At 42.1% G+C, this 15,308-nt stretch overlaps 2 protein-coding genes across 7 annotated transcripts in view; one reads left to right on the top strand and one right to left on the bottom strand.

The window, feature by feature from the left end:
- Positions 1 to 1,180: 1,180 nt before the first annotated feature.
- Positions 1,181 to 5,287, top strand: HMGB2 (high mobility group box 2). Of its 2 annotated transcripts, none has more exons than XM_081926237.1 (5): positions 1,181 to 1,330; positions 1,752 to 1,935; positions 3,239 to 3,381; positions 3,514 to 3,688; positions 4,179 to 5,287. In XM_081926237.1, the coding sequence occupies exons 2-5, from the start codon at positions 1,786 to 1,788 to the stop codon at positions 4,344 to 4,346; spliced, it is 636 nt and encodes a 211-aa protein (XP_081782363.1). In that variant the 5' UTR covers positions 1,181 to 1,330; positions 1,752 to 1,785; the 3' UTR covers positions 4,347 to 5,287. The 2 variants fall into 2 exon arrangements, with proteins under 2 accessions (XP_081782363.1, XP_081782364.1); XM_081926238.1 differs by having other exon boundaries at positions 1,211 to 1,228.
- A 2,335-nt stretch (positions 5,288 to 7,622) lies between these two features.
- Positions 7,623 to 15,308, bottom strand: part of GALNT7 (polypeptide N-acetylgalactosaminyltransferase 7) — a 42,626-nt gene continuing 34,940 nt past the window's right edge. For 4 of the 5 annotated variants that reach the window (XM_081926055.1, XM_081926053.1, XM_081926052.1 and 1 more), the window contains 4 exons: positions 14,881 to 15,099; positions 13,668 to 13,766; positions 11,957 to 12,085; positions 7,623 to 10,383 (listed from right to left, as the gene is read on the bottom strand). In XM_081926055.1, the coding sequence (XP_081782181.1) occupies positions 10,246 to 10,383; positions 11,957 to 12,085; positions 13,668 to 13,766; positions 14,881 to 15,099 (585 nt within the window). In that variant the 3' untranslated portion in view covers positions 7,623 to 10,245. The remainder of the gene's footprint in view (positions 10,384 to 11,956; positions 12,086 to 13,667; positions 13,767 to 14,880; positions 15,100 to 15,308) is intronic. The other variant, XR_014171834.1, reaches the window with a different exon arrangement.

The following is a 15,308-nucleotide window of genomic DNA, read 5'->3' as shown; positions in this document are numbered from 1 at the left end:
CCTCCCCCGCCCCGCTTGGGGGCTAAAGAGGATCGATGAGGGACAGCCACCGCTGGCCAGGCTATGGGACAACAGCCTTTTACAGTAAAGGACAGCTGGCTAAGCGGCCATGAGGCAGACGGCGTGGAAGCAGCGAAGAGAAGCAGCAACAGGTGGCGACGGCAATGCGAAAACTTTCAAGTTGCCTCAAGCAAGCAAAGGAGGGAAGGCTTGGCAGGAACACGGGAAAGAAGCAAGGCGTGCACCCGTCTTCCATCTGCTATAGCAAGAATGGCGAAGAGGGGTGTGAGGTACTTCCTCAAAAGGCAGCAAATCATCTACACGGATGATTTGCAGCCGCTTCCTCACACCAGCAAGAGCAAGGTTTGCAGAAGACAAAAGTAATTTCTGAGTAGACATGCGATAGATAAAGGCGGCCGGCGAGCCTGGGCACGGTTACTTGGGCGTCCAAGGTCCCTCGAAGTCGGACTGAATGGACAACTGAGGACAAGACTTCTCTCCCCGCCCCCACCCGCCCGCTTTAAAGGGCAAATGTTGTGCAGCCCTCTCTTTAAAGCCAGAGGCTAGTGCAGCTTCCAACAGCTTTACAACAAGGAGCAAAGAACAAACTCATATACGCTCCCGCCCGAGCTGTTTTCCTTCCCTCTCAAACACAGTAAAACTGTTGCCACCCGCAGATGTTTCCCCCCTCCCCCCCCCCATTTCTATGGAGCTCTTCTTGTTTTTCTCACTTCTTTTCCCTTCCCCCTCCTCCTTTGTATTTTTAAACCACGCGATTTCACCTCCCTCGGACCAATAGCAACTCCTGGTTTATGCCTTGGCCAATGGCAAGGGTTTCTGCGGGTTTTTCCCTCCAGCCCTACAGGCCCTCCAATCGGAGGCGCGCTCTTAATCCCACTCTCTCCACACTCCCTAACCGGTTTCAACGGGTATGAAGCGCAAGCAATTCCCTCCCCCCCCGCCCTCTTTTCTTCCCGCCCCCTTTCTCGACCGAACACAGCGACTTCTGCTGGCGGCGTCGTATGAGCCCTCAGCCAATCGCCTGCTCCGAAAGGCGCGGGGGCGAGGCTTGACGAGGTTCAAACCAGCCGGGCAGCCAACCGGAGAGCTGAAGGGGCGGGCCCCGCCGCGAGCTTTGCGGGTAAAGTTGCTGTGGCGGGTAGGGCTGTGGAAAACAAGAGGCTATCAAGTGCGTTGGAAACGACCCATTCGACTGCGGCGAAGGAAGGTGATCCGTGCGTTTTCCTTGACCCCCCTCTCTCGACGTCGCCAACGGCCGCTGCTTCTCTTCCTCAGCTCCACCAGGCGAGGGGCTAAGTACCACAAACGTGTAATTTTTACCCCCACCCTTTCTTAGAAAAGCGGGGCTGGGGCGGCTTGAGCTCTGGGGCGCGGCTGAGAAACGGTGACTGGGCTGTTTGGGGCTGACGCGACCCGGGAGCCGTGGGGCAGGCTGAGGGGGCGAAGGCGTCGGGTTTTTTTCGGGCAGGAAAGACTTTGCGCGAGGGGAGGAATTAATTTCTAGCCTCTCCGAGGCCCGTGAAGAAGCCTCGAAAGAGCGGTTGGTGGTGAGGCGCGGGGTGGGGGGCGAAGTAGTTTGGGCGGGAAAGTGTCGCTACAGGCCGTGGGGGGGGGCGAGGGGAGGAAGGCCCGGAATGCGAACCTCATTGTAAGCGGTCGCTGCCTCTTTTCCTCGTTGCTTACTCGTTAATTTTTCCTCCCCTCTTTTCCTCTCCACCCCCCCCCCCCAGTTTTCCCCACCGATCAGGGACCGTTGCCGCAGCCATGGGCAAAGGCGACCCGAACAAGCCCCGGGGCAAGATGTCCTCGTACGCTTATTTCGTGCAAACGTGCCGCGAGGAGCATAAGAAGAAGCACCCGGACACTTCGGTCAACTTTTCCGACTTCTCCAAGAAATGCTCCGAGAAATGGCGGGTAAGCAAGAAGCGGCTCGGCCAGGCCCAGCTAGGGCCCGCCTCGCCTGGCGTTGCTCGGCTAGGCGCCGCCTCCCAGCAAGCTCCCCCCTCCCCCTCCCAGCGGCGTTGGCGCGCGTTGCAGTTGCTCGCGCCCGCCCAAGGACTTAAAAGGCGGGAACGGAGCTGGAGTCGGGCCTGCCAGCGGGCCCGCCTGATAAACAGCTTCCCTTCCTCCTCCACCCCCTTGCCGAGCTTTTTTAGGCGGCCGCAGTTTCTAGCAGTGCGAAGTTGCAGGAGCGGCTGGGTTTTGTAAGCGGGGATGGCAGGACTAGAGCACGTTCAAAGTTTACTAGGCTGTTAGCATGTTTTTAAAAAGGCAAGGTGAAACCCCGCCCGTAAATTTGTAAGGAGAGTTCTTTGAAATGTTGCAACAATAAAGGCTGCTGTGCATTTTTAAGCTACTTCCAAACCGCGTTTGCCAAATTGTGTCTCCCACTCCCCATGTTAAAATGCTTCACTTTTCATTACAGTACATTACAGAAAACTACTGGATGTTCTGAGTATTTCCATAATACTCTTTGAACTCCTCAGCTCTTTGGGACAAACTTGCAGATTGCCAGGATAGCTTACAAAAGCAAATTTGCTAAAGTTAAGCAGATTGAAAATGGCCACCTACTGGAATGTCTTAATGTTTGCACCTTCTTGCCCGTGCCTCCTTCACATTCTCATTAAACTACAATTAAAAGGAACTAGAATATGTTATGGGGAGGTTCACATACCAACTGTAGGTTTGGCAGTGTAGTTTTACTTAAGCCTTCCCCACTTTAAATCCGCAATAAATATTAATAAATGTTAGATATGTGTATATTTGTTTCTGGCGGTTTCTGGGGTATTGGAAAAGGAATGTCTTCTGTATGGTCTGTGGGAGGAACAGAATATTATTTTGCCCATTCTTGGACTTGTAATAAATGCTTGTGCTCATCGGTTGTATGAGAATTCTGTAAGTCCCAACTCAATCTTACAACCATTGTTTGGCAGGAATTCATTTTTTTCCTTTCTAGTGTCTGTAGCTAAACAAAAGGCTTTAAAGCAAATCTGGAAAAATAGGAAGTAGCATAGTGGAAAAAACAAAGTGAAAAAACAAATTGGCTTGTTTGGATATGGTCCCTGCCTTATCATTGACTTCCTGTATATTGTTGCAGTTTTTCTTAACGTACATAATATGTGGACATGTTGCCCTCAGTATTTAGTGGATGGTTGTTGCCAAGGCCCCCAAACCTTAAATATATGTGGTTTTAACACCCATTTTCCCCTCCCTACAGACAATGTCAGCAAAAGAAAAGGGCAAGTTTGAAGACATGGCAAAGGGTGACAAAGTTCGCTATGATAGGGAGATGAAAAGTTATATTCCTCCTAAAGGGGAGAAGAAGAAGAAGAAGGACCCCAACGCCCCCAAAAGACCACCGTAAGTTTATCGAAGATATGATTTTTTGGTCTGCTTGTAAGTTAATTTCAAAATGAGTGGAACATTTCTATCATCCCCTTAATCTGAAATCATGCCAAGTTGTCTGACACAGTGTCCTTGTTCATCCTGTAGATCTGCTTTCTTCCTGTTTTGTTCTGAGCATCGCCCAAAGATAAAAAGCGACCACCCAGGTTTGTCCATTGGTGATACAGCAAAGAAACTAGGCGAAATGTGGTCTGAGCAAACAGCAAAAGACAAACAGCCCTTTGAGCAGAAGGCAGCAAAACTAAAGGAGAAGTATGAGAAGGTAATGAGTTCCTTTTAGTTTTCTGTTAATCATGTGCATTATGGTTTTACTATTTGGGACCTTTAATTGCCAACTGAAAATTAGTGTTGATTATTTGGCAAAAGTTAATGTTGGTACAGTAATGACCTAGAAAATAGCCTGAGGGTACAGTTTCTACTGGTGAGTCTAAAGGGTACTGGCCCTGAGAACACTACTAGAAGACCACTTAAGGAACAGCTCCCTTGGCGGAAAACTATGCAAAAGTAACTGGTTTCAGTAAAAAGCAAAAGTCTTCCAGTAGCATCGCTTGCTGTTTTTAAGGTTCATAGTCTTACATTATATGTTGTTAAGGGACATGGCAGCAAGGATGATTGCCATGGGGAGAGTGATAGATGCTGTGAGCATGTTTTGAAAGTGTCGGGAAGCAACCCAAAGAACAAATGGGAAGAAATCCCAATTTATCTTTCTGAAGATGTGTTTTTTCAAACTAAATTTTGCATTGCTGTTGCAGGATGTTGCAGCATATCGTGCCAAGGGGAAAGGCGATGCAGGAAAGAAAGGTCCAGGTAGGCCAGCAGGCTCCAAGAAGAAAGTAGAACCTGAAGAAGATGATGATGAGGAAGAAGACGAAGAAGAGGAGGAAGATGAGGAGGAGGAGGAAGACGAAGACGAAGAGTGAAGTTATAAAGCTGCTGTAAAGATTTTGTGCTCAAAAGTCAATGATTTTGCTAAGAATGTGAAGTCGAGTGCAGCTCATTGTTAGCTTCAGTATAAAAACTGTACAGAATTGTGTATAGGTAATGTGATTGTAGGGAGACCTGTATTCTAATGTAAGTAGTAGCTGAATGCCACTACTGTTAGATTTTTAAAAGCTGATATTGTCAAATGTTCAGGCATATTTAATGGTTCTTTGGATTCAGTGACAGCTTGATTTTGAGCAGAGTTAAAAAAAATGGTAGTAAAATTGGTAGTCAACCTTGTCTTGCATACTATTGCATTGTATTACTTTTTTAACAATTTTGTAATAAAATGATGTACATTATTCTTGTTACTATACTGTAGTGTTAATTTGCTTAAACAGTTGGAAATTATAGTATATGCCTGTGGTAATGTCATGAAGGGTAAGGTAACCTTAAAGCAGCCTTCTCTCAATTGGTACGCTCAAAACTTTTTGAGCTGCAGCTCATTTTCCTTGACAGTTTACTCTTTCTGGATTTAAGGACATTTGTCCAGAACATTAATAAGGCATGAGGTTGGAGAAGGCTGACTTAGAGAAGCCATGTTAGACTTAATTCATGTTGCAACTTTTGAGACTGGAGTAATTACAAGCAACTTTCACATAAAGCAGTAGTGGGCAACCTGTGGCCCTTCATATGTTCAACAGCAATTCCCTTCCCTGGCTATGCTGATGGTAGTGATTCAGGAACAAGTGGAGGGCCAGAGGTTCCCCACTCCCAGTTGTACAGCATTGCAAATGTTCCTCTGCGTAACTAGGACTGTGTATCACATGCCTCTTAAAGTGGTACTCTGAAGTGGGGCTTGTAGTATGAAAAATCTTGTGTAAGTTCAGACCTAAAAAGTCTGTAGGAGAAAATTAAAATGTCAAATTTGGCCACATTAGAGATGAGTTGATTTATTGTGCAGCAAATGGCATGATACAGCCATGGGTTGGTTTTGTATGTTGCTTGATTTGAGGTTAGTGTGGCACATGTAAAAGGTAAGGAATAGCCACTTAACTACCTAAGCTTCTCCCTTCATACTACAGGCTTAATAGGGGCTAGCATTAAGTGCACCTTTTTGAAAATGTGCTTGGAAATATGCTGCACTGAGTTCTATGTTGGCGGCTTCCCATTTTAAGTTACAAATATTGCTTGTGTGTCAGGTCCATAGTTGTATAAGGAAACACTTAATTCCTATAAATCAGATACATGGCCTTCCTTTGGAGAAAGTTGTCCAGAAATACTGTATTGCATGATTAGTCTTCCAAAAATTATTTTTTTACCAGAAGCTTTGGGGGGATGATGGAGATTAAAACTGGCTCATTGTGGCTAGGGGACCCCTCAATATAGTGCAGTACAGAAGCTATTACTGCATTCTTGCTTGTAGACAAACTTTCATAGGTAGTGGTGTAAAGACTACATGATTCTAGACTACCATAGGGGAACTTCAGGCCTGGGATTTAAATGGCCTCCAGATTCCAAGTCATGCTGCTTCATTATCTGCTCCATGCCCTCGAGTGCTTCTGCATGACTGGAATCTGTCAGTGAACAGGGATCCTGAACTGCAGTAATAGTTTGCTCAGAGACACTCTTGTGGCTGGGAAGTAAGAGTTTCTGTACAAAACTCACTTTCCTCCAGCCAAACATGCAGCCCCTATAAGGTTGCCTACAAAAGGGATGGGGCAGTTGAAGAGGTTTCCTGTCCCTGTGCAAAGCTAGTTGGCACTGATGTTTACATCAGATCTTTTAAATGAAAAATTTAACTATTTGGCTGGTTTATTGCCTTCAAGACTACTACATTAATACATTTTCATAGCTTGCTAATGATGCAAAGTTACTGGTTCATGTCTTGGAAACTGTTTTCCTAGTTAAGAATATTGTTTTGTAGTAGCTAGACCTTGTATTCTGTAGGTCCTCAATACAGAGCCTGGGCCCTCGTTACCGCATTGACACAGTAGATACAAAGCATCCATTAAAGGTTCTGGCAGTGAATAGTGCTGGCAATATTATCTCTAGGCCTTGGGCGATGCTACTGGTATGGCTGTTTTACATGCCACTTCAAAAGTTCAATGGTGTCACGCCATAGCATTTAAGTGATCTTCAGCATACACTCTTACATAAGATCTGCTCTTTGCACAAAGCTGTATGAGGTGGTAAGATTGAATTTGAGATTATAGGTGAAGGTGTGCCATACTTCGATGCTCTATTGAAAGTTCAGAACAAAAGAACTAGTTTCCTGCTCTGCTAGCTGCTACTTGTTGAGAGCGATGTGTCAACTAGAGCACTCAAAAATGTGATCCCCACATACAATTTAAATCTGTCATTCTACTACAGGATTTTACAACTTGCATCAAATCTTGTGCACAGCATAGCTGCTCAAGGGTATCTGATCTGACCTGCTGGACTTGCAGTGTTACTGTGTCTTCATACCTTAAATTTTGGAAGAGGAAGAGTGCATCCTAAAAGTTGGCAAGTTGCCTCATGACACTGGTATGCTTTTGAACTGCTAGGTTCGCAGAAGAATGGCACCATAAACCTTGCCACATCACTTAAGAGAAATCATGCTATATGCTTCTGTAGGTCAACATCTTCATTGCAGCATCCTTTTTCCCAGGAATTTCCTCATGCAGCTAACTGTACTTGAGCCTATAAGGTGGACCAATATGTGGTATTTATTATCTATTGCCTACAAGATAAGCAGAGCAATCCTAACCCCTGATCTGTAGTAGCATAAGGGGTTAGAAAGTGGCAGTAGTATCTCGTTGCCTAATTCTGTTGAGCTCATCTAGGCTTTGAGGCCACTGCTGCACCTATCAAAGACAGAGGTGGGTAGAAGCTACTAACTGGTATTCCCACCAGTGGAAAGCCCTGGAATGGGGCATTTTGTGTATGGAATTGGACCATTCAAGGATTCACTGGATGCTAATCTGATTCAGCTATGGCCTATCAGGATTGCTCTGCTGAAGCTGGCACACATGAACCCAACTTCTTTATTACTTCCCAGCCTGCCACACTCACCACAAAAAGCAGACCTGCAGGTGCTGCTGTGGTTCTGGCTTTGTTTAGTCTCACTGCTCTTCTAGCTGATAGTAAGGATTGCTTACTTATGTTAGGGAACAAGCAAGAAAAATGAAAGGATTCTATTTAACAATTACGTATGCACTACATATGTACACTCTAAAGGCGTTTTGATTCAATAGGAACATGATTAGAAAAATAAATTTTTGGTGCAAATATATAATAAACCCACAAGTTAAAATTTATTTTCTTCACCTAAAAAACAAGCAACCCAGAATTAAGATATACACAAGATACCCAAGTTTCATCCCTATTAAAACTTTTGAAGATTTATACAGTCTTTACAGAAACATACAGTGTATCAAAATCTGCATAAATCAAATTTATAAAATGTGTAGAAATGCATAGTGATCAACTTACAAAGCAAGGATATGGAATCTACTTTTCAAAAAGCAGGTTACAGTAGGAAAAGTCATTAGGAGTAACAGCTTATGTTGTTTTGTAAGATTTGGAGTTTAAAAATACAGATCCATATTCACATACAGTATTGGATTTTAATGTAATTGCACACAATACCCATTTGATACACACACGCGCCTGCACAATTGATGTGCAATCTTTCATTTATGCATAGTAATGTGATTAAATTAACCTCTGTCCAACAAAGAAAATGAAAATCTGTTTTCATACATACAAACAATAAAATGTACCCACACCCTTATTATCCTTTTTATTTCTTCCTCCATTTTCTAATTTAATTATTCACACCTTTCAGAGGAGGCCCAAAAGATAAACACCAAAGAAATAATTAAAGATTCCAAACTATATGTAGCAGGCCTTTGTTAAGGCCAAAATTTTGGGTTCACTAAATGTTATAACACAACACTAAGCTATACCTAAACTAAGATTTGGCCTGGTAACTGAAGCATCTCCATTGCTCACTTTTAGGAGTTGCTTGAGTGAAGATCAAGGATTTAATACTATGGGAATTTAATCAAATCACCGAGTTTAATTTTGAGCTAAAAATCCTGCAGAGTCACATGCATACGAACCTAGATGATTTCAGTAGAATTCAGGTGTGCATAACTGTACAGCAGGGGCCAGAAACGAATACCAAACCTCTTAGTATCTCTGCCTTTGAATTGGATTAAATATTGAAGCAGGTATCATTTATTATCTCTCCCCCACCACCACCACGTTTAGGGTAATATTCAGCACAAATGTTTTTAGAAACTTTCCCTTAGTTTTTATCTTTTCAGTATCTTTATTTTCCATTTTCTGTTCATGCCATGGCGTCATTGTATAATTTGGAGTCATAACACAATGCTGAGGTTTAAACATTCTAATTCTTTGGAGGAAGGAAGAGAGCCTTTGAATTCACCTTCAATTCCCATTTGCTCATTTCTAATCTATATATGGATCTTTAGCTAGTTGACAATATCCCTTTACATGCAGAGTGCTTGTAAAATAATTTTGATTTTTTTTAATCCAGTTCTTCTGAGATTCCCATTTATCACAAGGAAAGTGAATTGGATCAATTTTACTGTTCTACATTGTGCAGATGTACACATATTTCAATTTTGACATATACAGAAGTTTCGTAAGGCATGATACAGCAGGGAAGTTAGTGCTTGAATTTTTTTAGTTGCAATTTGGAGTGCTCACTTCCACTGAATGCATCACTTAGTGCTAAATTTCAGTTTCAGCTATATACTGTAACACAGAAGATGTAAGCTGCTTCAATGCTATTTTACACAAGTGGCTCATGGATTTAAGTGCTACTAAGTATATATTAACTACAACCTTCTTTCCAAAGGTTCCAGTGAAGCTTTAGCATCACTATTTCAGGTTCCTCTCACAGTATCCCTGTTATGACTTGTGTCTCAATTTGTTGCCCTTAACCATATGAAATAAGGAGCGTTATTGTAAATTTGGCAATATCTTAAACCACAAGAGCTTTACCAACTCATCCCTATTTTAAAAAAGGAGACACTTCGACTAACTTGTTCTATGATGATTTTTCTTCTTGTGAACTACAGAGGAAAAATTAAAGAGGCACTAAATACATTGAAAATTCACCTTTCAAAAAAGCAGCATGACTGTGAAAGAAGGCCACCCTGGCTAAAAAAACCTGTGGCAGTGCTTGGTAAGATGTAAAATCAAAACAACGTACAACAGGTTGATAATCACCACGTTATAGCAAAGTCTGGTTACTCCAACCTTTTTCAAGTGTGAGTGTTTAAAAAAATAAAAACTGCCTGCAGACCCCTGAGTGTAATCCCAAAGAAGACAACAACGTGCTTGGATCCAATCCCCCTGCCTGTGTGCAAGTGGATGGCACTTATGCACACATGGAAAGCTGCCAATTCGCAGCCCTTTATGCCACTCAAAAAGCCATTCCAGAAGTTCCTCCAGCCACCAGGAGGGGCTTTTGGGGTGGAGGCTGTCACCAGAAGATGGTGCAGAAAAGCACCCTTTGCATGAGTGCAAACAACTTCCCGCTACTTCAGATCCAAGTTTTTAGCTTTGCTCCTAGTAAAAGAGAAACAAAGTCAAAAGCACATTCAGTTATTAACTAACGCACCATAAAACAAAAAACATCCTAAAAACGAAACAAAAAAAGAGAGAGATGTAAACATCTATTAAAGTTTAAGGTAAGAGCAGTTTTTGTAAACATCAACTGCAAGTTGATAAATCTATCACTGTCCATCTACGTCCTTCATCTAGATCAAGAGGTTCCAGGCTCGCAGCTGTACGAAGTTAATAGTTGCAGCAGTTTTCAGGCTATCTTCAGTCCTATATGAATTCAACTTGTCATAGGTAGGTCTGGGCTTATTTTGTCTACACATTAAGGATATTGTTCATTTCCCATTTTTGTGTTGCTTTATTTGAGTCGCACTCTGAAATAAACACTTGGTGTAGAACTTCTGAACGGTCCAAACATTTTCCTGAAGGGATATGGGTAAATCTATGTAGATTCTGCAAAACAAGAAGCAAGCAAAAAGCTGTTACTTCCCAAGAACAATCTGCCAATTCTTAAAAGTTGTCCAAGTCCTACTGAAACTACCGTTCTTATCAGTTGCTATATGGTTTGCCTTGAAAATGATTAATACATTTTATTTATTTATATATGAACAAAGTTACCACAGATACCCTAACCATCTAATGCGTTGATATCTGCATTATCTGAATAATATAAAGGGTTTCAGATAATGCAGATATCAATGCATTAGATGATTAGGGTATCTGTGGTAACCTTGCTCATATATAACTAAGGGTTTAAATTTCTGAGCAGGGGGTGTGAGGGGGAGAGAGGAAGGGTCACAACAGTTTCTGAAGCCACAGCGTCTGGGATAGGTCACGGCTATCAACTGCTCAAAAGGCATGGGCTGGTGATCTCTCCCATCCCCTCAAATTCCACATAATTCGACCACAGAGCCTAGGGCTTGCCGATCAGAAGGTTGGCGGTTCGAATCCCCGCAACAGGGTGAGTTCCCGTTGTTCAGTCCGTGCTTCTGCCCACCTAGCAGTTCAAAAGCACGAAGTGCAAGTAGATAAATAGGTACGCTCCGGCGGGAAGGTAAACGGTGTCTCCGTGCACTGCTCTGGTTCGCCAGAAGTGGCTTAGTCATGCTGTCCACATGACCCGGAAGCTGTACACCAGCTCCCTTGGCCAATAAAGCGAGATGAGCACTGCAACCCCAGAGTCATCCACGACTGGAACTAATGGTCAGGGGTCCCTTTACCTTTTATTAGATGTTACGAAATGTATTTACAAAGGGAAGGTGGTGGTGGTGGGGAGAGAACATCAACATTCTCTTTTCCTGGCACCTTTCCCCTATGTACTGTAGGCCATCAGTTACTCCGATATTCTTTCCTGTACCCTTCTTTGCTCCCGTGCCCCAGTCATGTCTCAGACAATATATCAATCACTCTTACCTAATATCATTTTATTGCCCCCTCTCTATTCCCGTTTAGCAATTTTTCTTCTTGTTGTGCCCCTTCATTCTCCCCCTGCCCAGATCCTATTAACATGCTTTCCCTTACCCCCATCCTTCTATATGTTAAGGCTCAAGTCTCTCTGGAAATTAAATTCATAGTTGAGACAGTGTGAATCTTGACTCCCAACCTGAGGTGAAGGTGGAAGAGCTGATTTCATTCAGCTGGGAAGGAAATCCACCTGATCGTGCTCAGAGAGATTCTGTTCATTAATTGCTAGAGGTCAATTAAGTTCTGTATATACTCCCTGGCTAGTCTATCCCGATGTATTGGTTTTCTGGTAGAAGATGAGAACATCCCAATAAAGAGGTAAGATATATTATCTCATCTGTGCACTTAAGTTTCCATCTTTTGTGTCCTCCAATATGGCTCCTATGTTTACAATAAAATAAAGTTTGCACTGTTGCCTGAGCAAGATACTTTTGAAAGAAAGAACTGTGCTAGATATCCCCAAATCTTATTTCTCCATCATTGAAAGCAACAAAAGTAATTAAGATTCTTCAGTACACAGAATCACAAGAGAAGATGAAAATTCATATCACTGATTAGATACCTTGAAGTACTGCCACTCCTTGTATTCATTTAGATTGCAGTGTGTAATCATAACTTTGGTGCCATCAGGTCCTTTACTCAAGCACTGGTCATACTGCATGAGCTGGTTGGCTTCATTAATTCTGAACAACTAACAGGAAAAAAAATATAACATTAAAAACCACTATATATTTTATACCAGTAATTGCTGAAATGCTAAAGTAATGACATGTTAAAAATGATACTGCTCAGAAGCAATATTACAATTATTCAATATACTTGTCTTTTGCTTTTTAGAAGTATACTGAAGGCAAGAGACTTTTACAGAAAAGCACAGTACATTGTCAGCTCAGAAGTCCCAGCATGACCTAAGGATACACAAGGTCCATCACAATGCTCTGTCATGTGGTCATGTTTATCAGTGATTGAGGTATTGCTTACGTCTGCAGGTAAGTGGGTCCAATATTGCTTTCTTGATTTGGAAACAGTAAGCTGTGCAACTGGAAAGAGCTAAAATTTGCTGAGCACCAATAATCGTAACATTTTTACTGTGTTTAACAAAACTAATATATGGCGTGCTCTGGTCCATGGGGTCACGAAGAGTCGGACACGACTAAACAACAACAACATTTCCCTTGATCCCTCTTAGCGGTTTACGTTTTGGATTGGTCAGACAACATGGAACTGTGAGCAAATGTTAGGGCCAAAAGGGGAAAATGGCATTGTTCATCAGAAGCCAGATTTGCTCACATGTCTTCTGATTTAAACATCAGCATTCCAAACACTGGCCTTCAATACCAGTAATGAGTTGAATGAATCACAGAGGTCAGTGCTACTGGTCTGAATCCCAACAGCACTCATCAGCTATGGTATGAAATGATGGTAGAAGGAGAAGAAAGGAGTTGTATGTTGCTGAAACTCCCATCATGAAAGGCTGACTATGGGGATGTATTCATGCTTAGCTGATAGGAGGCTCCCATGAGCTGGAAAGGATAGGAGGCAATTTTCAACAATTCTCTCTTCCCAAAGCAGTACCCTGCTAAATTGGCTCTAGAGAGTTAGCGGTCTCTCTGGAGCAGATTTAGAGATGTCACAAGGAGGCTACAGGGGGAAATGCTGAAAAATTGCTTTCGTTCTCATTCTGCCAATGGAAATTTTTCACTGTTAGCTGAGTGACACTGATTGGAAATACGCTTACGCTAGACTCTCATATTTGTATACCCCTTGGGGATTTTAAAATATTAAGCTGTCTAGAAATGCTTTTAAATAAAATGAATAAATCTTATGAATATAGATTTGGACTTTGCCTAGCAAATATGGAGCCCCTAATTCCCCATGCAGATTTTCAGAAGGTACAAGGGAAACATAGAAATAAGCTCAAATAGTATCTAAATTTGAGCCATCAACAATGCTTTTGTGATCCACAACAGTTCCCTATGTAAGACAATTAAAAATAATGGTTATTATTTAATTTATATCCTGTCTTCCCTTCCTAAGGAATCCAGGGTGGTTCAGTAATATGATTTATAATTTTATTGTGATAATGTAGTAGTGGACTTCACACACATGACAGCTCCCATGTGCGCTCTCTCTCTCTCTCTCTCTCTCTCTGTGTAAAGTTGTGTTTCAACTAATTTAGTACTGTTTACAGCGATGGAAAATCCACAGGCAAAAAGTTTAATCTTTTGGCATTCCTTTTGGCACTCCAAAGGTCTTGCTTTGAGACTACTTACTTGATTTCCTCCCATTCTGTGACATGGTCCAAGTTCCACAAAGCCCCCATTGGAATGTCCCATGCTGTCTATGCAGTAAGCAGTTTCAAAGCCTCTGATCTGAAACACATGTATAATTTATATTGTAGCTAAACATTTCAAAATAAAATTAGGAAGCTAATAACTTGCTTATGAAAAAAAGTATGTAGTTGTACAGAGATTTCCGAAATGACACACACAGCTCACCAAAGACCTCAGCATAATGTGCTGGAGTCAAAATACTGATAACTATTAGAAGAGGGGGAAAATCTGCTATACCAATGGATGTTATGGGCACCCTTTTGGTATACTATACAAAAAGGTACAGCAGAACTGGAGCTTGGGGTACATAGCCTTCCTATAAGTAAATACAGTTAGCAAGGAGAGTTCAGCGGATTGTATTCCACATAAAGCTAAATCTTTCAGTTGTCTCTGCAAGGAGTTCTCCTTGTATGGAGGTACCTCTCCCTCCACTGCATATTCCCTAACACTGTTACGGGAGTTTCACCCAATCTTTGGAGCAGATTTGGGTATGGTGCAGTGTGCACACCGGGGGGGGGGAAGAGGGGGAGAAAATCAGCAGCGCTAGAAGCTGGCACACATGCCAGAGCAAGGAAGATGAGTTCTCCCTGCTCTGCCGAGTGAATGAGGAGATAACGAATATTTCAAGTGAGTCAGTAGCAGATTAGCACACAGAAAGTTACAACACTGAGAAAAATAATCTGGATTCTTCTCTCTCTTTCCATCTTCATGCTAGCAATTTAAACAGTGTCACTTTTTTTTGCATTCTTGCAACTTTTTATCTTCTCTGTGTCCACTGTTCACATTTCACCCAGTCAACTTCGAGTTAAATGTACATATGTACTAATATTTTTTTTTTGCCAATTCCTATATCAAAATCTGGACTGATTTCACATCAACTTATTGTTTTGTTCTTAAGCCCTGGGACTCTTAAGTAATTCATGCAGATCTAAACTAAACAGCTTTAGAGTTTGAATGTGCTGGTTCCTTCCCTGCATATTGCTACAAAGAGATTCCTATCCCCCTTGTTTTTCCAGCACACACTAGTCCTTCCTATAATTAATTCTGGACTGGAAGAACAAGGGGAATAGGACTCTTTGTGGCTGCTGTAGCTCAGGACACCTGAAATAATGACTTGTATCAAGGAATGGATCTGCAAAAACACTGTACTTACCTCTCCCCACTCCAGATTTTTAGGTGGTAAAGGATAGTGAGAAGTTATATCATAAGCTATTTCTTCCATAAACCACTTAAAACTTTTGCACTTGTGATCTTCACGAAATTTCTTCAGGTCAGATATATCACCATATGCTAGTGCTTTTGTCTCAGGACGACTAGCATAGAAGTAATCTTTGTATTCATCCCACCAGACCTCCACAACTCGGACGTAGTTCTGTGGGAAAAAATATACCAAATTCATTTTACAATAACCCAAACAAGAGTTCACCAGAGCATGGCTAATTGTGGCTAGGCTTTCTCTTTATCACTTTATGTGCGCACATACTTCATTTGTGGGTAAATCTTTTGATAACACACTGTAGTTTCATTTTCCAGAACGTTAAAGGAAAATTCTTATACAGCAGTCATATTTATATCAACTTT

Source organism: Podarcis melisellensis (genome assembly GCF_964234715.1).
Source record: "Podarcis melisellensis genome assembly, chromosome: 9".
NCBI classification, from domain to species: domain Eukaryota; kingdom Metazoa; phylum Chordata; class Lepidosauria; order Squamata; family Lacertidae; genus Podarcis; species Podarcis melisellensis.
Note: the sequence above shows the minus strand (reverse complement) of the source record. Positions and strands in the feature narration are given on the sequence as shown.